At 38.1% G+C, this 21158-nt stretch overlaps 1 protein-coding gene across 3 annotated transcripts in view; it reads left to right on the forward strand.

Annotated features, from left to right (window-relative positions):
- The window catches only part of SSH2 (slingshot protein phosphatase 2), a 221635-nt gene that overhangs the window by 119760 nt on the left and 80717 nt on the right, over nucleotides 1-21158 (forward strand). The window contains exon 1 of one of the 3 annotated variants that reach the window (XM_081027074.1): nucleotides 3173-3484. The exons of the other annotated variants lie outside the window; for them this stretch is intronic. Coding sequence (XP_080883200.1) covers nucleotides 3357-3484 — 128 coding nt within the window. The 5' untranslated portion in view covers nucleotides 3173-3356. Of the gene's footprint in view, nucleotides 1-3172; nucleotides 3485-21158 lie in introns of those variants that run through there. 3 annotated transcript variants of the gene reach the window in all.

Genomic DNA, 21158 nt, shown 5'->3' on the forward strand with positions numbered 1-21158 from the left:
TTATTATCCCGTTTTACAGATGAAGTTAAGTGACTTGGCCAAAATCTTAGTTAAAATGCCCATGTTAGAACTAGAACTTGGTTTCCTCTGGTTTCTAGCACACTTTCCTTTTTGGCACTATAAACCAACAGATGAGCTAAAAAAGTCACTTTTTAGCTCATTAGCTACCATCGGTTCAAGGGATCCACCCATGTTGAAATTTTGTTAGAACAGCAAAAGCATGTCCACAACCTTCACTCACATTTCAGTGCACCTTTGTGTCTTTCCTGGAATACATTTAGGTCAGCATGTAAGTCTCTGGTTTTACATGTTTTTACAGTGTTTATACCTCATGGAGGACATGTGAAGAAATAGTAATGGAACTCCCTTATGAGATGTCCCTTAAGGGGCATCTATTACTTTAAAATGTTTTTAATGCTTTAACATATAATTCCATAAAAATTTAATTTGGTTATAACTAATACTGTTAAGAGCTAAATTAACATTTTAGGATATTCATATTTCTGAGCCTTGAAATAGTAAGCAAATAACATGACAAAATCCATTTCAAATCTAACTCAAGCAAGAGTGTGAGGAAATGCAGCAATTTTTCTTCAGGAACTTTTGAGCAGGTTTTTTTTTTTTTTTTTTTTTTTTAGAGAAAGCCCCTTCTGACTTCATGTGGAGTAGAAAACTAGCTTAGTTTATTTCATGCTGCTCAATCTAATTTGGAATCATTTTTGAAGTCTTAGATGCTTGGGTACAGAGAGCTTGCTCCCTAGAGCCTTGTTTCCTGACAGTGGAGGGTAAAGGATTAAATTGAGCTGAAACCAAATTGATTGACGTTTTGACACTGCAGATTGTGAAAAGAAAGGGAATTTGTTCAACTTTTTAAAGCAGTAGCAGAAAGAACTATTTCCTTAAAGGTACCCCAGTTTGCAAAGATGATTTAATTTTTTTCTTAAAAAACCAAGAGGCATGTTCTAGCACTTTTCCAATTCCCTATATTACAGCTCAAAGTGAGAATTTAACTTTGAAAAGCTTTTGAAAAGGCCTGGATAGGGGTGTTAAAATAGTCTCTCTCCTTCGATGAACAGGCACTAACAGAGGTCTTTTGAGGGGAAACAAAGGACTATGCACTTCTGGGTTGTCACTATAGGAACCTGTTTATAAAAGACAAGTATACATATTTATGAAATCTTTATCTCTAGCATTTTTAAGTGGAAGAGAGATTAAGTGTGAATTGAATAAGATACATTTCCTGCTGACTTCTTTTTCAGTCAGATACAGATGATTACCATCCCATCATCTTTCCTAAAGGGCATCATTTGCTGTTGACTTCAATAAAATCCCATCTCTGCTGTGTCATGAAAGGAACTGGACTCACCTTAAGAGTGCTGTTCTAAACGGCCTGCTCCCTTTTTTGATCACTGCAGGAGGTTGTAATAAATTACAGCCTGGAAGAAGTTTCAAACTGGCAAGTTTTCCAGATATTTAAAGCAATTTATTTTGGGGTGTATCAGCAGATTTTTTTCTCACACTGCCATTTGGGTGCCTGCTGACGCAGCCTGAACAAATCTTTCAAACATTTTCCCTCCTAGAGATGGATGAAGATGATGATGCCCTGACTCCCAGATCCAGACCTTTCATTAACTCTTCCCTTGCCGATTGGTTCCTTCCTGTTAATAGATCCGTAGGAAACTTAGATGTCTATTTCCAGTATGAGTTTGCTATATTTCAAGTCCCTCAGTGCCTTGGCAACAACTCTAAGTTTTATGGAAGAATCAGTTCTCAAAAAGAGTGAGTCTGGTTTTAGGCACAGAGTTTATAGTTTAGATTATTTAATAACTAGTATTTTGAGACTTGCCAAACTTCCCAATAGAAAAAGAGATCTGCAAATGTATATGAAACAAAGACTTATAGCACATGTTGAGTCTTACAGTGACTTCTTTCTAATTTTAGTTTCTCTTCTAATTGGATAGTGAAATCATTTTTTCATTATTAATTTTCAGCCGTGGAATTCTTAAGGCAGCTTTATTGATGTATATTTCAGTCAAGTATTCAGAAAAGCTAAAAATACTGGTGCCTGAAAATGTTTGTTCTGACAAGATTGGAAGGACAAGAGATAAGGGAGCTAACTTTTATCGAGTGCCCTCACGGGGTCAGCCCCTTTTGTAGGCCACTAAATAGTGGGTGGTGGAGAGGAGTTTCTCATTTTACAAAGAGCTGGTTTCTGGTTAGGTGGAAGGCACTGCTCAGTGAGTTGTTAGCAACACGAAAAAGGCTTAAACTCATGAAGGCATCAGGGAATAGGGTTTGGTGGGAAAGGCCCTAGATCAGGAATCATAAAACTGGAGTTCCTGTCCAAGTGACATCAAACGACGTCATCTGGCTAAACCCTGGATGTTTGTACATCTGTAAAGTGAGGAGATCATCTCTCCCGGCTTCCTCTCTAGGTCACTTGGCACCATGTAGTTCTCAAGCACAGCTGCTCGGTGGACTCGCCTGGGGAGTTTTGAAAAATACTGAGCTCTAGATCCCAACCTCAAGAGATTGCGATTGATTGGTCTGGGGAGCAGCTGGACCATTGTTTTGTTTTTTGTTTTTTACTCTCCACAGGTGATTCATGTGCGCAGCTAAAGCTGTGAATCCTTGGTTTGGATGATGGTTAGGAAAGCCCTTCGTAAATTTATTCACAAGGGTTAGCAGATATTTTCGACCCTATAGTTTTTTGGGTTCTATTTTTCCATCATAACTTCAAATGTTTTGCTTTGAAAAAATCCAGCGAATCTCTGAATTTCTCGTCTTTACTACGTCGGAAGGCGCTGATGAATATTTGCTGCATTTTTGAATGTACATCCTTTAACATTTTTAAATCATTTGAAAAATGGAGTTTGTTTTAAGGTTCAACCTATAGAGCTAGTTAAGAGGCAGGACCTTTTCTGCTGCAACATTCCCAAGAAATGCCAGCCTTTCTTGCTCGCCCAGCTCTCCTCACTCTTTAGCCCAAACCTCGGCGTCTGGGGGCCGATTCTTGCCCCCCAGGTCCAGACGCACGCAGCTGGATCCGGTGGGTGCCACGAACCGCGGGGCGGGGCGGCGGCAGGGCCGACCCACCGCGCCCCCCCGCCCCACCCGTCGCGGCGCCCCGCCCCGGACGCGGGCTGGGGCGGGCTGCTGGCGGCGCCCGGCTGCCGGGACTTCACAGCCGAGCCCCGGGGCTGCGGCGGCTGCCTTCGCGCGACCCGGCGGGCCCAGCTCGGCCGCCGGGAGCCCGCGCTGCCCGCGCCTCCTGCCCGGCGGAGCCCAACGCGAGCGCCTCGTACCCGAGCCGGGCCGGGGGCAGGATGCGGACCTGTGCGCCTTGAGCCGGCCCCATGACCCTGAGCACGTTGACCCGCGAAAGGAAGGCGCCTCCCGCCTGCACCTGCAGCCTCAGTGGCCCCGACATGATCCCTTACTTCTCCGCCAACGCCGTCATCTCGCAGAACGCCATCAACCAGCTGTGAGTGCACCGCGCGCCCTCCCACCCTCCGCGAACCCTCGGAAAGTTTGCTTTTCAGCAGTCGCGTTCCCCGGCATCCTGGCAAGCAAGCGAGGGCGAAAATGCACCCTGCGTGCTTGGAGGTCCGGGGGCGCCCGGGGGCGGCCGTGGGGTGGAGGTGTGGGGTAGTCATTGAGGCAGAAAGTGTCCCCAAGGGGTGAGCGGATAGAAGAATCCTTGGCGAGAATTTCTGGTAAACTTTGAGGGAATCTGAAAGTAGGCTCGTCCCAGGGAAGTTGTCTGTGGTGACCGAGTGACAGCCGAGCTGTGTGGCACTCGGGAGACTCGGGGTGAAGGGCCATCTGCAGATTCTACCGCCGGCCGGAAACGCTAGCACTCCCTTAGGGTCCTGGATCGAGCCCCCGTGTTCTGTTTTCTAGTTTCAAATAAGTTTGCATGTGGCCATAGGTTTCTGGTGTAAGCCGTTCACACAAAGGCAGTCAGTTCATTCTTTGCTCCCGCTGGTTGTAGCCTGGAGTTATTTCAGAAAACTATTTCGGTAGTTTGGCTGTTGTTTTTTGTGGGTGGTGTTTTTTGTTTGTTTTTGTTTTTTTGTCTCCCCGTTAATAATACGTGCTCACAACACAAGCCTACATGTATGTACACCTTCGTGCACTGAAGTGCAAGATTCAGGCGCATCTTGAAATCATTTTTAAAGTCCCTACGTCGAGTTGTTGTCCTTTCTTTTTACATTTGTGGTTTAGCCATTTCTGAGAACTCTGCAGAAGCTTGTGGTTAATCTCACCTCCCAGTTATAAAGTGCAAAACGGAGGAACTCCTGTCTATTCAAGTTGCATTCTTAGACCCGTGGCGTGGTTTAGGGTTACTTGAGATAGCAGCAGTTTGGTCTTCAGAGTGGCTTCTGAAGAGTCACCTGCTGAGGTTTTTCCAGACTCCTGGCATTTCAGCAACCCTTCTGTCTTCCTCCCAGGTCAGCACTGAAGAACTTTTTAATTTAATGTCCAACAACAGAAACTTTCCATTATCTTATTAAAGGTCCCAACAGTAGCATGTAAAATGATTTTGTAGCTAATCATACATCTACTTTATTATTTTAATTAATGGTTTGCACGCTTACCAAACCAAATTAAACTCATTTGAGTTTCAGCTTTTTCCTTTTGTGTAGATTCATGGTGGAGCTCCTAAAAAAATAGCGCCCCCCCCCAAAAAAAAAGTGGTTTTACTCCTCAGTACTGTAAACTACCGAATTAAATCAACTGCTTGTTTGTATTTTCTCTTAAAGAAAAAGGACAAATGGAGTGAAAGAGGAGAAAAAGTGAATAATCCGAAACTGGATAACCAATGTCAAAATAATAGTATTAACAATACTTGAAAAAGAAAAAGGGCAGTGGGAGCAACCTACATGTCCATCAGTGGATGAATGAATGGATAAACAAAATGTGGTATATAATACAACTGACTATAATTCAACCTTAAAAAGGAAGGAAATTCTGACATATGCTATAACATGGATAAACTTGGATGGATTCTATTCTAAGCGAAATAAGCTAGTGACAAAGAATAAATACTGTATGATTCCACATATATAAGGTACCTAGAGTAACCAAGTTGCCAGGGGTTGGAGAAGGAGAACAGGAAGTTTGTGTTAAATCGGTACAAAGTTTCATTTGAGGAAGAAGAAAACGTTCTGGGAATGAATGGTGGTGATGGTTGCACAACAATGGATATATTTAATGCCACTGAACCGTGTACTGTACACTTAAAAAAGGTTAACATTGGCAAACTTTATGTATGTTTACAATTTTTAAAATGATTAAACAGAATTTAAAAGGCAGAGCTTCTAAGCTTTTCGTGGGTGTCTTATTTTTTTGGAGGGAGAAAGAGTTTTGAATCTTGCTTCCTAGCGTAATCGAATAAGTCCAGATTTCTTTTCCTACTAATTAGTGTCTTTGGGTAAGTCATTTGATTTTTTGTTATTTCCACTGCAAAATGAGGATACAGCAGTTGCTATCTTAGAGGATCATAAGAGATCACATGTGCAATAATGTTTTGCAAACTATAAATGCCTGCACAAAAAATGAATTAACTGAAATTAAACAATAACTAAGAGCTGTCATTTACTGACCACTTGTCACTGTGCAAAGAGTTTAATGTATATTATTACCTCACTTAATCATCACAGCAACCCTGTGAACCTATTTGTTCTCTTTACAGATAATGAAGCTGAGGCTTAGAGAAGTTAAGTAATTGCTCAAGGCCATATAGCTTGTAAATGACAAAACTGTCCTTAGAATCCAGATCTGTTTCTTGGGCAAGTGCTGTTAACCACTATAAAAAGGATATTCTGTTTTAGTAGTTTCAAGGTCACTTTTGAAACTTATACTCTTAGAAATTATCTTTAACTGCTGACATCTTCAACTTAGTAGCAGAAAACATTTGCTACATACTAAGAATTTTGCTGCTAAGGTAGAGACAGTGTTTTAAAGGTTTGCAGAATATTTGTTTCATTTTTGTTCCTCTTTTACCATATTTTTTTCTTAAAAGAGACTTGCTAATGTCCTAATATTCGCTTATTCTAAAGTGTATTTATTAGTATTGCTTTGGCCACCATTTTAATTTAGCATTTGTAGTCTTGCCTAGTTAGTTCATCATCATTTAAACATCTTTTGGGATCATTCTGAATAAAACCCTAAATTTTGTTAACTTAAGCATACGCATTTTGGGCATCTAATGCAGTTCTTAATTTGGGGTTCATGGTCACCAAGAGTTCTGTGGATTGGCTCAGAAGGTCAATGAACTCCTTAAGGTTATGTGAAAATGTGGGTGGATAAATCCATTTTTAAAGCAGATTCTCCAAGTCATGTGATCTCATCATAGAAGGTTAAGAATCTCTTTCCTAAAGGGAAGTATTGTTTCTAAGGCCTGATACTGTAAAACTCAACTGGTGTGAACATTTCCCTGTAGTGCCAGATACGGAAATAGCAATGACTGGTGTGAGCAACTGAAAGATTAAGACTTACGGTCCCAAGTGAAGACAGACTCAGAACATTGTAAATGTATGTTTGACACATAAGTACTCTTAGCCCAGTGGTTCTCTTGTCACTGCTGAGGACCCACTCAGAAGAGCTGTTTTTCCTTTTCTCCTTTGCTGCCTCAGATTTGCTGTGGGTTTAGAAACCAAATCCTGAGAGAATTGTGTCAGTGAAAAGGCCACATGAGATCCTAGGGGCTCTCCTATAGGGAAAGTTCATGACCTTTAGAGCAGGGCCTTGGGAAACCTATTTTGGTGACTTCACAGGCTCTCGGTAATTTCTTGGCTTTTAACTGTTATGTACTATACAGTTGAAATTAGAGAAAAGCTGGGGTATTACTGTATTTTATTGGGAATTACATTGCCAGTTTTAGATTAAGGTCTCACTTTGCCAAGTGTGGTGGTGGTTTTGACATATCAGTGAAGAGCATTAAGTGGTTGAATTCACTCCAGAAACAAAGAACAGGTACTGTCATAAAGGTGTTAACCCTACGAGAAAAAATATGTCAGCAGCCCAGAGCATCATCTAATCAAACTTTAGGAGTCTTGGATCAGACTGTTCAAATGATCGTGAAAAGTTCCATTCCCTTTAAGAGTCTATACATACTTCTTAATAAAACAGAATTCTGAATTTCTGAAAAATAAGGGGGCCTGTGTCATTTTTAGAGAGCTAACATTCAATCCCTGAGAAGTGGTCGCTCAGCAAGGAGGCAAGGCTTGTCTACTGTTACTGTTACATGGGAAACAAATAGTTTATCAAAAAATAGGTTGGAAGAGCATTTGAGATCTTGCTCCCCTGCATATGTCATCAGTTTGGCTCAAATAAACTTATAAAGTTTCAACAAAAAAAAAATGGGTGGCTATTTTGATGTCCTAAAAAGTTCAGTGAAGGATCAAGAATTATTAGATAAAATGCAGGCAAAAGCTACCATTAAAACAATGTTCCCATTATGAAAACCTCTGATCAAAAATCTTGAAACTTAGGTACTTGAGAGATTGCTTGATTTGTTAATGAGGTTACCTTGAGCTTTTATCCTTGACCTCAAATACTTGTATTTATTTACTTGGTTTCATATGTGAGTTTGATTTCCTAGCTGCATATCAATGCTTTCTAAAGCTTAAAGCTCAGCAACAAAGGAGCATATTGAGATGGTTATCCAAAATGTACCTTTTCATGAAATTGAAAGGTGGAAACAGTTTTATTTTTGTGTTAAGTAATAATATTACTCGTGTTCTTTCAATTTTGCTCTATAGTTCTCTAAGTGATTTCACATGTGCTCATCTCTGAATTTAAGCTTGCATCAGAATCACCTAGACAGCTTATTAAATTTAAAACACCAATTGCTGCTCACACCTCCAGAGTTTCTGATTTTGTAGGTCTGGGGTGGACCTGAGAATTTACATTTCTAACAAGTTCCTAGATGCTGCTGATGCTGCTGGTCCAGCGACCACACTTTGGGGACCATGCCCTTAAAGTATTCCTTTGAGGCATATTGGGCAAATTGTCATCCACATTTTGCAGAGTCATAAACAAAAAAATCAAAATGGTGAAGCGATTCTTTTTTCTTTTTTGCACAGGGATTACATGATTTGTTATTGGTAGAACTAAATTAGAACCAGTATTTCCTATCTTCTAATGCAGAGCCCTTAAGATCTGCACTGGAAGTCCTAAGATGTGTGTGTGTGTGTGTGTGTGTGTGTGTGTGTGTGTGTGTGTCTTTGTATACATATGAACATTTCTTTAGATAAATTTCTAGCAGTGGAATTTCTGAGTCGAATGGTATGTATATATGTTAAAAATTTGATACATATTGCCAGATTGTTTTTTAAAAAGGCTTTGCCAATTTACTCTTAACCAGCTGTAACAGTATATAAATATATATCATTCCCTGTACCTTCACCAACCCTGGTAATGTTAATAATGATATTAAGTAGCAGTTAATATCTTACAGTGTTTTGAGTCCTGTGCATATTATCTCATTCTCTCAACAGCCTTATGGTTAGATATTACCCTCAAGTACAGATAAGAGGCACAGAGATGTTGAGTAACTTGTCTAAAATTACACAGCCAGGATGCAAATGCAGGCAGTCTCACTCTGGGCCCCTGCTCTTAAATACTTCTCTATTTGCAGTTCCCTTATTACGATAGAAGTTTAGCATTCTTTTATATTTTCATTTGTCTTTTTTATTCTTCTGTGATTTGCATGCTTGTACTTCTGACTGTTTTTCTTTTTGATGTACTTTGTATATTCTGAATATGCGGAAAAAATACTTTCTACCAGTTTATTGCATGTCTTTAATTTTGCATCTTGTTATAAAAGTTTTTCATTTTTATGTAGTAAACTCTTAACATTTTCTCTCATGATTTCAGAATTTTGTATCTTGCTTTAAAAAACCCTTCCCACCCACTCCCAAGATTATAAAAGTATTCTTTCATACTTTTTCTAATATGTCTATACTTTAAAAATATTTCACTCTTTGAAACATCTGGAATTTATCTTTATTTATAGTGTGAAACAGGGATCTAACTTTACCTTTTTTCCAAAGGGATAATCAGTTATTCAAATATCATTTAATCCATTCCCACCTCACTGATTTGAAATGCTACACATATATTAAATTCTAATAGATACTTGGGCTCTGTTTCTATACCATAAATCCTGTTAATATGTTTTTCTGTTCATACACTAATACCATACTATTTTACTTAATACAGATTTAGTGTTTGATACCTTGTATAGCAAGGCCTACTACCTCATTATTATAATTTCGTAATGTATTAGTTATTGCTTAGTATATTTTCCAAGGAAGTCTTAGAAACAGCTTATCAATTTTCACTTTTAAAAATCCTGTTGGGATTTTGATTGAAATTGTAATGAATTAGTTTTGGAGAGAATTAACAGCTTTCCAAAATCAACCTTCCCAATGAGGAATGTGATATGTGTGTCTATTGATTCACTGTGTTTAAAATGTCCTTCATTTAAATTTTACACTTTTCCTCATACAGTAATTAACACTTTCTTCTTAGGTATATTCATGAGTGTTTCATAAAGTTTTTATTGCTCTTGTGAATGAGCTCTTCTTTCCCATGACGTTTTCTGATTAGTCAGTCACTGTAGGTGTTTAATAAAATTGAAACTATTGCTTTTTTTTTTTTTTTTTTGTGAGACCACCTTGCAGAACTCTTACTTGGTCCTAATATCTAATAGATTTTTTTAACTGATTTTCTTGACTTTTCTAGGTGGATGATAGTATCATTTGTAAATGAGTTTTGCCTCCTGGTTATAACTCATTGCTTTGGCTAGGGCGCTAGTATAATATTAAATAGTAGCAATGCTAATAGTCTTATCTTGTTTTCCATTGTAAAAGGAATGTTTTATATGTTTTGTAAATAGGCATATTGTGTGCTATAGGTTCTGGCATAGACCATTTATCAAGTTAAGGGCATTTCCTATTCCTAATTTTAAAAGATTTTTACATTAGATACAGTTATTGAATTCCATTGAATGCTTTTTGGACGTCTACTGGAATGTATTTTTTTCCTCCCATTACTGGTAATGCAGTGACTTACATTGAGTTGCTAAAGTTGAATCATGCTTACACACTGTTTGCATTATTTAACACATTGCTGAATTTGGTTTACTATTATTTAAGGTTTTTGCACTCAAGTACTTGTTGAATCTTTGGTGCTGTCTTTGTCCAGCTTATATCTGATTTGTGGAATGATTTAGGTGTAGCTTTCCATCTTTTTCTAGCTCTGAGACAGTTGCTTAGCAGAAACTATCTGTATTTTAAAAACCTAGAACCAAGGGATCATACTCCAAGTGTTATAATTTTATGATTATTATTATTATTTTTTGCATTTCAAATTTCTTTATTTCCTTGTTCTCATTGAACAAGCATAATTGTCTGTGGTACTTTTAAAATCTGGATCTTGTCCTCTGCAAAAAATAGGCAAATATAATTAGAATAGTTGATAATTCAGTGATTAAACCAGGCATTTACTTATGATTTAAAGGCTTTTTTTCTCTGGTTGGTAAAGAGACTAATATTAATATTTAAAAGAGGCATGAGATGTCTCTCTGATTTTAAATTAATACCAACGGTTTTTGTGGTTATTTCTGATCCTTGAATAGAGAATGCAGCCTTAAAATGTGGAATGTTTTTTTAAAGGGTGATCAAATAAGTTTTACATCTGGTGAATCTTCTAGGCGTTATGGCCTTCAAATATGAAGAAAAAGTTAATGATCCACTGTCAGCATATAAAGGTGCGTTTGTGTTTTCATAAGCAGTCATCACCTTTTGTGGCTTCATCCCCACTTGTGCTTGTTTGAAGTGAGTAGAGCAGTGATTGGCTTGGAATCCAAGCGGGAGGGGTGAGAAGAGAGCTCTCAGCTTTGGCCTCATTGGAGCCATGCTTTTAAGAGGAAATCTGCACAGTGCAGGGGAACAAGAACTATAAGGTTGTGGTGTGCTCGAGTCAGAATTTCTTTTTGATCAAACTAGAGTACATGTTTTTTCTAAGTGGCTGCTCTCTGGCTTGTGTAGTCACTCCTGAAATTAGGCAACCTCTTTAGACTACGCTGAGAAACCACTGCTGTAAGCCAAATAATTAAGGATGTTGTCATTCTGTTTCTAAGAGCTGTAGACCTTGGAGTAATAGACAGCCTTCTATAGATTATCTTGCTCACATTTCTTCTTGGGTCTCTCCAGTAAAGTGAGTCCTCTTAATTACTATACGTTAAACTACCTTGGGCCTAAAGAACAGTGGTGTAGATGTAATCACATAATGTTTCTTAATTCCCAAGGTGAAAGCAAAAAATAAAAAATAAAAAATGTTGGTATGCTCACTACTTGAAGATAGGGTTAGTTAGCTCTGTGTGTTGAATGAGGCAGGATGTTGCTGCCACTAGCATCATTAGGTTTAACTTGAAGACATGTGCTAAGGACATCACGGCCTTTTTCTGTGTTCCTGTGACTTGGAAAGAATGTAGCAAATGATTTATAAATAGATTGCTAGTGTTGTACACCAACGGGGGCAAATTTGGGCTCACTTCCTTTGTTGCAGGTTGTGTGAATTGAGCAACCCTTGTTTTCTGCATTAATCTGTTTTTAGAGGGGTGTAACCCTTCTTTTAGTAACCTAAGGGATTTAGCATTAGTTATGTTTATTAAAGCAACAGAATCCAGAGGCTTGAATTTACTCTCAGATAAAGAAAAAAACCTCAGTATAAGCCTATTCTAGAGTAGTTTTTTAAAAAGTTGCTATAGTTTGGTTTTCCAGATATAGAAGACATAGAATAATTTGATTTTTGGGGTGATGAGCTAGATGGTTCAAACTGTTGCTTATGTTTGTTTGGCGATAACATCTGCCTCACTTCAGAGAACTGTGGAGAGCAAATGAGATAATAAGCAAACAAAAATTTCAGATGTCGTTGTTACTTTTACCACTTGTACTTAACGCTTATTGATAAAAAGTCACATGGACATGCATGATCAATAACGAGATTTCAAGCCCTGAGAATTTTAATTATGGCTTTTATATTGCTTATCTTCTGTAGTGTCTATATTATTAAAAGTCTATGCCACATATTCTTCTATTTGCAACCCAAGAAACATTTTCAGCAACTTTCAACACCTCAGCAAAAGGCCAATTGTGTTTATGAGCTCAGCATTTTGTCCATGTGTCTCCTCTCTGCTGTTCTCTGAATTTTGTGTAATAAAAGCCAGTTGAGCTACAGGCGGGATTAATTGAATAAGAATGTTTCTGATCTTTCTTCACTGATTTGAAATAAGTAAGTATCAATATAACAGAGTTTTTAAGAGAGATGCTATTTCTTTGGGACTCACCTCTGTCCCAGGTACCTTTAAATTGTCATGTTCCCCCTAAAGTTAATATACCCAGTTCTCATGAACACCAAAAAATGTTTTCCTATTATTATATCATCTTTATTTTTGTGGGGAGCTTTCAGTTTGAGAAGTTGGGGCATCTGTGGGAGATGTGAATTCTCAATGTAAATACTTCTTTGATGTCCCTTAGGCCAAGTTTGGCATAGATCATCCTGTCACTTCCCCCTCTGTGATGCTCATACCTCCCCCATAACATCTCACACCCAATTCTTAGTATCACATTTCTTAAATATTCTCTTTAAAAATTCCTAAAAGGTGTCTTGAGTCCGTATTCAGTATCTTCCTTGTCATTTGTTCTTGTGGCTAACAGTCATAGTCTGGTGTTTAGGTTGAAACAGAGCGGAGTTCCAATCAGTTTCACCACCTACAAACTGCAACCTTGAGCGTACTACATGCAACCACCGTAAGCCTTAGTTTTCTCATCAATAAGATGGAGCTCATAATACCTATAAGGATTAAATGTAGTATTTGTGAAGTACTGTTAATAGTCAGCACTCAGTAATGGGTAACTAATATTTTTGCTCTTTTGACATGAACCAAAGTATAAGTGAAAGAATTGGATTCCGGAGTGGTATGCCAGTCTGATGGCAAAAATTCTATGATTTGCGTCATTGTCATAATTGCACCTATTCTGGGCAAAGGGTAGGAGATAGAAGAAATACAAGATGGGTTCTGCAGTCAGGATGCTCGGTCTGTTTGGGATAAAGAAAGGTCAATAAAAGGATAAATAAGAACACAATTTAGCACATGCCAAGTGCCAGATGAATGGTACAATTGGTACTTTAACTGTTCAGAGGACAGAAAGGTGTTGTAAATGATCCAATTAAATTAGTAAAGGCTTTATAGGAGTAGGAATTGAGCTGGGACTCTGACCTTTATTTCTGGCCCCCTTCAGTGTCTTGATGTGTGTGAACAGAGGTAAAGGTATTTAAGTGGTGAGAGAAAAAGAAGGATTAATGTGGCAGATGTTATGCCCATATTACAAATAGTTTTCAGTGAATGACTGCTACTAATCATTTATGCTAAGAAGGGAATCTAGAAAAGCTTTTGTATATACCAGTGATGTTCTTTAGGAAACTGCTATGAGTATATTTTGGATATATCGTATGTGCAGAATTTTTATCAAGTTTTTTATTGAGTACCCTCTAGGTACACAGCACAGTAACCAGCATTTGCAGACTTTACGTAGCTTATTTAGGAAGGCTGCCAATTTTACAAGGCTGTTACTGATTCAGTACCAGTGGCTGGAAGCATAATGTGAAATCACCACAGGCAGTGTAAGAACAGAAATCATTCAACTATCTGCTAGTGGCTTTATGGGTAAAAAAAGACAGAAAGCACATTCAAATAATCCAAAGCAAAACCTTCCTCTCCTTCCTCCAGGTGCTTAGCTACGAGATATGGTTACATCAGCATCACGTGGTCGCAAGGTGGTTCCCATGGCTCAGAGGGCTTGTATTTACCACGGAGTGAGCTGTACGGGAGGGCTGTGCTGGTTGCTGTTTTTCTTTGTTCTTACTGGCTTGGCTACCAGTTTAATGGCCTGGTTGCCAATTAATGGCTCAGCTTATTTAGTGTTCTCTAAGCAATGTCCAGCTTCTTAGTATCTAAGTCAAATACACATGGAAATATCCTAGTGGACGTAGGGGTCTTTTACGCAGATAGTAAGCCTACAGTTATACATCACTTAATACAAATCAAGAACTCTATAAATGCCACGTTATATGAAACCCAAATAATAGTTTAATGATATTGATTCAAAGAAGAGTTGCTGCACCTACTAAAAACTTAACTGATTGTGCTTTATTCTGCTGTCCTGCACTGAGAGAAATGGCAAACAGACTACATATGAGAAACTACATACGTGTTTTCACTTAGTGATTCTAACTAAATGCATATAAACCCAGTGTAAATTTTTTTTCAAAATTAAAGAAAAACGGAAGATTATAGACTGGCTAGCTCTGTCTCTAATTTAAAAGATTAAAAGCCATTGTTGTTTTAATCATACATTTTTATTACCTCTTTGGGAGTACTTGAGTATATGTGCTGAGAACCTACTTTAGTCCTGGCTGTTACTAAATTGGGGCTGCTCTTCTTTCGTCAGTCTCAGTTATCATGGTAGTTCACTATGCCCACGTTACTAGAATTCTTGTTGTTTTGTTGCCATTTTAGATGTTTGGAGAAATTCTGAGCGAGGCTATATGCCCTATTTGTCAGAAAATTAGAATATTTATTATGTTTTAAAAAATGACCTCTAGTCTCTTCCTCAATTAAAATCAACTAATAAATACTGAATACCAGTATTCTTCTTTATGGCAATTTTACAAATCAGCTTGGGGGAAATTTCCAAATGGAGAATCCCTTTCACTTTAAAAACTTGTCTGCCTTATGTACAGTATAGTTGATAATATCTCATTCTTTATTACCCACTCAGCTTAAAAGTGAACTTGTTCTGGGTGATTTTTTTTTCATGGAACTGGTCTTACTGGTAATTAAAAATCAACAAAGCAAAAAGTATTGGTTGTTTTTAATATTTGTAGGTAATGCATGTTTATTATTTTAAAAAGCAAACAGAAAACATTGAGGCATTCCTCCACTCCACAAAAAGCATTACTCTTATTTTTATCTCCCAAAGATATTTACTGTTAACACCATCCAGACTTTTTCTATGTACATATATACCTTTAAAAATGAGATTGTCCTCTATCTACTGCTTTGTAATCTGACTTTTTTCACTTAGCATATTGGGAACATCCTGCCATTGTCCTCAAATGCATTTGTTTCATATTCTTTTTAAGAGTTGTTTGTTTTCCCCAGAACTGATTCAAATTCTGCCCTATTGTTGCACATTTTAATTGTGTCCAGTTTTCTGCAGTTTGTTACAAACAAAGCCTCACAAAATGAATATCCTTGAGCACATCTCCCTAAAGGAAATGTCCTAAAGCTCATTTCTGGTATTTCTAGATCTTTTGATACAGATTGCTAGTTTGCTCACCAGAAATGTACCAATCTGCATTCCCGCCAGCAATTTCAGTAATTCACTTTCACAGTGCTCCTGAAATGATAAGAAGTAAAATCAAGGTAAATATGATTTTGTCCTTCAATTCATCAGCACTACTTGGAGACCCAGAAAAGTTAATCCTCGTTTGTCTTTCCTACGAGGAACCTGTTTCATACCTAAGCTCTGATGGAAAATGCTTTAATTTGTAAGCTATTTGAATATAACTAGTAGAAAGATGAAATCATAGTACAGTGATGAGATGAAGAAACTATCCTGAGGTGGTGTTGAATATATATGTAGTGCTTATGAATTTACCTTCCCACGTTTTTATCTTATTCCAAAATCCTAGCCATTTTTGACTTAGAGAATTTTAGACCCAAATGATAAACCAACAGACTCATCTAGGGTCCTGCAGCAAATTAATTCAGACCTTGAACAACATTTCATTGTTTTCTGTTTAGGAAGTGTTAAGCATCATTTCGATTTCCCATAGTGCCATCTTACTAGAGATACTGAAACTTAAAAAGATGACCAGATAAGTTACTCTGTTAATGCTTGTGACTATACTTACGAGGTTAGAATTTCCTGATCCTGTTTATAGAAGGTAGTGGGTCTATTTCTCAAAGTTGAGATTAACTTGTTAGGGAACAAGCTGCTTCAATTTTCGAAATAAAACTTTTCATCTTTGAGGCTTTTCCTCTTTGAGGCTATTAAAGGAGAAAGGAGAAAGATGAGCGTGTATACTTATTAAAGCTATTAAAGCTTATTTTGAATGTCACTGGCAGATCTAAACAGTATCCAGAGAGGCTTCTAAAAGAAAAAGGAAAAGATGGGAAAGAGAGACTTACAGTGCACGCCACAGTGACATGCTGGCTGCACTAGTAATGCTTGCCTACCTCTATCTGAAACTGAGCTGCTGTCTTAATGAAGGTATGTGTTTAAATCAGGGGCAGAGAAAGTGTTTTCGGGTGAAGTTTCACTTTTTGTAGTGGCAGCAGTCCTGGACGCACTGCTGGAACACAGAGGATGAGTTCAGCACCTTCTCTTCAGATCGTATCTCTACCCGCAGCTCCTCTCTTTTACATAGCAAGCCTTTGTTCACTGGAGAGCGAACCTCTGTGGGTTGGCCGTCCAACTGCTGACAGAGACCAAAGGTGACTGATAAGGAGTCCAGAGGTCAGAATGGACTAGTGTGGGGTCATTCTGGCTTTAGGAGGAGAAAGCATCTTTTTGGCCTGCAGACATCAAAAACTGCATTGCTGCTTCAATTCATCAGCTTCAGCCTTTGAACTCCAGTCAACGAAAAAGTACCAGCTGTTTCTGCAGTCAGCAGGAGCAGAAAAGAAACAAAACATTACTTAAAGGTTGTGATGTAACTGAGTGGGATTGTGTTAGGGACGTCACTCCAGAGAGGGTTTCTGTGGCAATGTCACTATTCTTGATGTAAGATAGTAGATAGCAAATCAAAACCCAAAGATAATCCACAATTTTGAGGGTCTTTTGTTGGGTTTCAGAATGGAAAGTCAGATTTGATATAGGTATTTCATTGGCTAACATCAGCTTTCTGGCCTGTTACTAGGATATGATGGGGCACAGACAAGGGAAGACAAACAACATTTGCATTTCAAATTTGGGTTACTGCTTGTTAATTAAATTGGTTTTTCCTAAATATTTTTAAGAATTCCAGTACCACAGATATATCATCACCAACCTGATTCAAAGTCTCCTTTTTACTCGCTGTCCTTTAAGTGAGGGGGGGTCCTTGTAGGCAGTTATTGAGGTTATAAGCTATTGTCCTCGTCCTCTCATCTAGTGGAAAGATTGTGGACAGGACCAGGGACATAATTTGCAGTGCCCAGTGCAAAATGAAACTGTGGGTCCCCAACACACAATGGGATTTATAGATGATGTAATACAGAATTGTACACCTGAAATCTATGTAATTTTATTAACAAATGTCACCCCAATAAATTAAAATGAAAGAAAGGAAGGAAAGAAGGAAGGGAAAGGAAGGAAGGACGGAAGGAAGGAAGGAAGAAAATGTGGGGCCCCTAGTTAAAAAAGAATAAAATTTCAAAACAGCCACAGAAGAGCCTTAAACCAAGTGTACGGCCCTTTCATCTGCTGACCCTGTGCCGCTGTACAGATCACGCACCCAGGAAGCTGGCCCTGGCTGTGTGATGGGGAAATTAAATAGACCTGAAGCCACCCGAACTTTGCTGTTTATTCACATGTATCTTTCTGAACCTGTTTTCTTTTCATTCTGTATCTTCCTATTCTGTCTTTTCCTGTTCTTTCCTACCCTCTCCCCAAAGTGGGAGAACCTACAGCAATAATTGGGAGTATGTATGCTTCTGCCCATAGCCCAGGTGAGCATATTTTGGAATGATATTTCCTTCCATTGGACTGGTGGAACAAATGAAATTAGGATTCTCTTTAAGGAAAGGTAATTAATTGCTTTAACTAAAAATGCAAAATCTGTGTTATAGTTTAAAAAATGCTTTCACAATTAACATAACATTTGATTCAAACAATTATACTTTTGAGGCAATATTTTACCCCTTGTTTTATAGATAAGAAAATTAAGCCTCAGAGAGGTTAAGAGGTTTTCTTAAGGTCAGCCAGCTGTTAAGTGCAGTTCAGGCCTGTCTCTTCTAATGTGCTGTCTCACTCCTTCATTCTGCCTCTATAGTTCTGCAAGACCAACGATAAGGTAATAGAATGACTTGCTTTCTCAAGATTGATCTGTCTTACAGAATTTTCTGCCAATTTTCCAAGACTAACTGCTGGGATATATATAATCAATATTTATAACAAGTTTTCACTTATTTCCTATAATCCTTGCAATATAACCCTGTGTAGTAATATTTAGCATCATTTTAAAGGAAAGAGTGAGGTTCAGAGATTACATGACTTGCTTAAGCTTATGTAGCAAGTGCAAGAGCAGTGACCGAAATCCAAGTCTTTACCCCATGCTTTTGCACTATGCTGTGTTTGCTTCTAACTTCATATCTCTGCTTAGTAAATATCTATCCATTCATTTATTGATCGCCTATAATGTTCTAGGCACTGGGAATGCTTCGGTGACCCAAAAAGACTCAGCTCTTAGAACTTACACTGCAGAATGTAAAGAAGCAATTATAATTAGCATCTCATGATATGACAGAAAAAATATACAGATTTATACAGAAAAAATAAATCAGGACAAAAAGATGGAAAGGAAGCTGGGAGTAGAGGGTACTATTTTAGAGAAAATGATCAGGAAACTAATAAATTGTTGTTTGAACCTCAAACTGAAGTGTAGACGTTTGGTGTAAATGTGTAAATCAATTTTTAAGTATAATAAATAATCTAAAAAATATGAGGCTACTGCATTTATGGACATAATGGCAATAGATGAGGATTGTTAACTGATGTAAACATTAACCTTTACCTTTATAACAACAGTTACACCTTGCATTTAACCTCTTTCCCAGGTAGTATGGATTATAAAATTACAAGATTAATAAAGCTCTAAATCTAGTCACTTCATGTTGAATCACTTACCACATACATAAAGCAGTGTTTAATGTACTGGTGATCTTAGATTTCTCACACACTTAGAAAACAAGTACTGTAATAGCATAGTAGGTGAAATGGCATGCTCTGGGTAGCTGTTAAATTTTCTAGATGATCCAACAGGATTATGCCATGTAAAATCTCATTTCCTGGTCAGATTTAATTGTAATGACTTTCAAAATCTTGTTCAAAAATCCATGAAATTTTGTTATATCTAGTATTGTAGAGATTCAGTAAGTGAACTTTCACCTAATGCTTGGGAATCTTTATAATATAAACATGTTTCTTATAGAGGGATTTTTCAGAAGCAGGGAGAGAAGGAGGCAGTGATGGAGCAGGTAGAGGATCTTTTCTTTGGGAATTTGTCTGTTGTGTGCTTTAGAATGGCAGAGGCCTAAGTATTAATAGAAGATCCTTAGAACAGTCCTAACCCTTATCTAATGCATATGTGTTTCCTCTGGTTTCAAAGTTAAATTCAAGCATCAATCATTCAGTGTTGTTTACCTCTTGTTAAAGCTGCATTGTTATCTGCTAAAAGATGAGAGGGGAGTTGTGGGGAGGCTGTTCATTCCCAGCTGCCAGAGTTTCTTTAGGGCAGTTACCAGGTTCCTTTAATCCAGAGTTTTAGATTAAAGTTCATGAATTCAATGACCTCATATGCAAAAGTGGATATATTTATGATTAGTACGTCTTATTTTTTTCCTAGGGGAAAAAAAACCCATAGCTTTCATCAAATTCTCAAAGGAATCTAATGACCTCCCCTAACCCCCAAATTAAGAACCATTTGCAACAACATGGATGGATTTTGAGATTATTATGCTAAGCCAGAGATGTCCAAACTTTTTTCAACGTTTTTTACCAAGGGCCATATGCGGTAAAATACACAAACAGCTGGGCCAGTCACTCGAGGTGAAGTACGTATTGCCTCACCTGGTTTATTTCAGTAAACTAAATATATTTTTGGAATTTGCTGCGGGCCAATTAACAAAGAATTGAGGGCCACAGTTGGCAGTTGGCCCGCAGGCCGCAGTTTGGACACCCCTGGACTAAGCGAAATAAATCAGACAGAAGAATTCAAGAACCATGTGGTTTCACTGATATGTGGTGTATAAAACTGAGAACAACAAAAGAACAAGACAAATGAAGAAACAAAAACTCATAGACACAGACGATAGTTTAGTGGTTACCAGAAAGGAAGGAGGGAAGGAGATGGTAGACGAGGGTGAAAGGGATCAAATATATGGTGATGGAAAAAGAACTGACTCTGGGTGGTGAACACACAATGTGATACACAGATGATGTATTACAGAATTGTACACCTGAAACCTATGTAACTTTACTGACAATTGTCACCCCAATTAACTTTAAAATAAAAAAAAATACACCTGGAATAGACTGTTTTAGGCATTTGACTTAGAAATTAAGTAAACTCTTTTTAAGCTTTTTGAGATTCATTTATCTATTTTTAAACAATCACTCATTTCCCTATACTGAAAGATTTGGAGGTAACATTTTTGTCTTTATTGAGAAGGATCATGCAGCCTTTTGAATTGTCCCTCTCTTATAATAATCTTGGAATAGATATTCCAAGAATGGCATTTGCTTAAGGAAAACTTGGAATGTTACGGTAAAGCCTGGATATTTGTGTCTTCATCAAATAGTCAGAACCTACGTGGTGACTGTAAAAAGAAGCAATGTTGGGTAATACATTTCTGGTGATTTAAACCAGGAAGACAAAATGACTTAAAGTTGTTGCTGTATTGAAGAAAAAGTTGAGAGGAATTAAGAGAATGTCTAATTGTTTTTCATCCAGATACTTATTAAATTAATGAGAAAGAGCTTGTTGGGAGGATAGAGCCACTGTCAAGGGCTTACCCATTTTGTGTAATGAATGTGCTGTGTAACTCAGTTGTGTACGGAGAATCAAGAATTCTCCAATCAGGGCCGGCCCGGTGGCTCAGACGGTTAGAGCTCCGTGCTCCTATCTCCAAAGGCTGCCGGTTCGATTCCCACATGGGCCAGTGGGCTCTCAACCACAAGGTTGCCGGTTCAATTCCTCGAGTCCCACAAGGGATGCTGGGCAGCACCCCCTGCAACTAAGATTGAACACGGCACCTTGAGCTGAGCTGCCGCTGAGCTGCCGCTGAGCTCCCGGGTGGCTCAGTTGGTTGGGGC

Source organism: Rhinolophus hipposideros (genome assembly GCF_964194185.1).
Source record: "Rhinolophus hipposideros genome assembly, chromosome: 20".
NCBI classification, from domain to species: Eukaryota; Metazoa; Chordata; class Mammalia; order Chiroptera; family Rhinolophidae; genus Rhinolophus; species Rhinolophus hipposideros.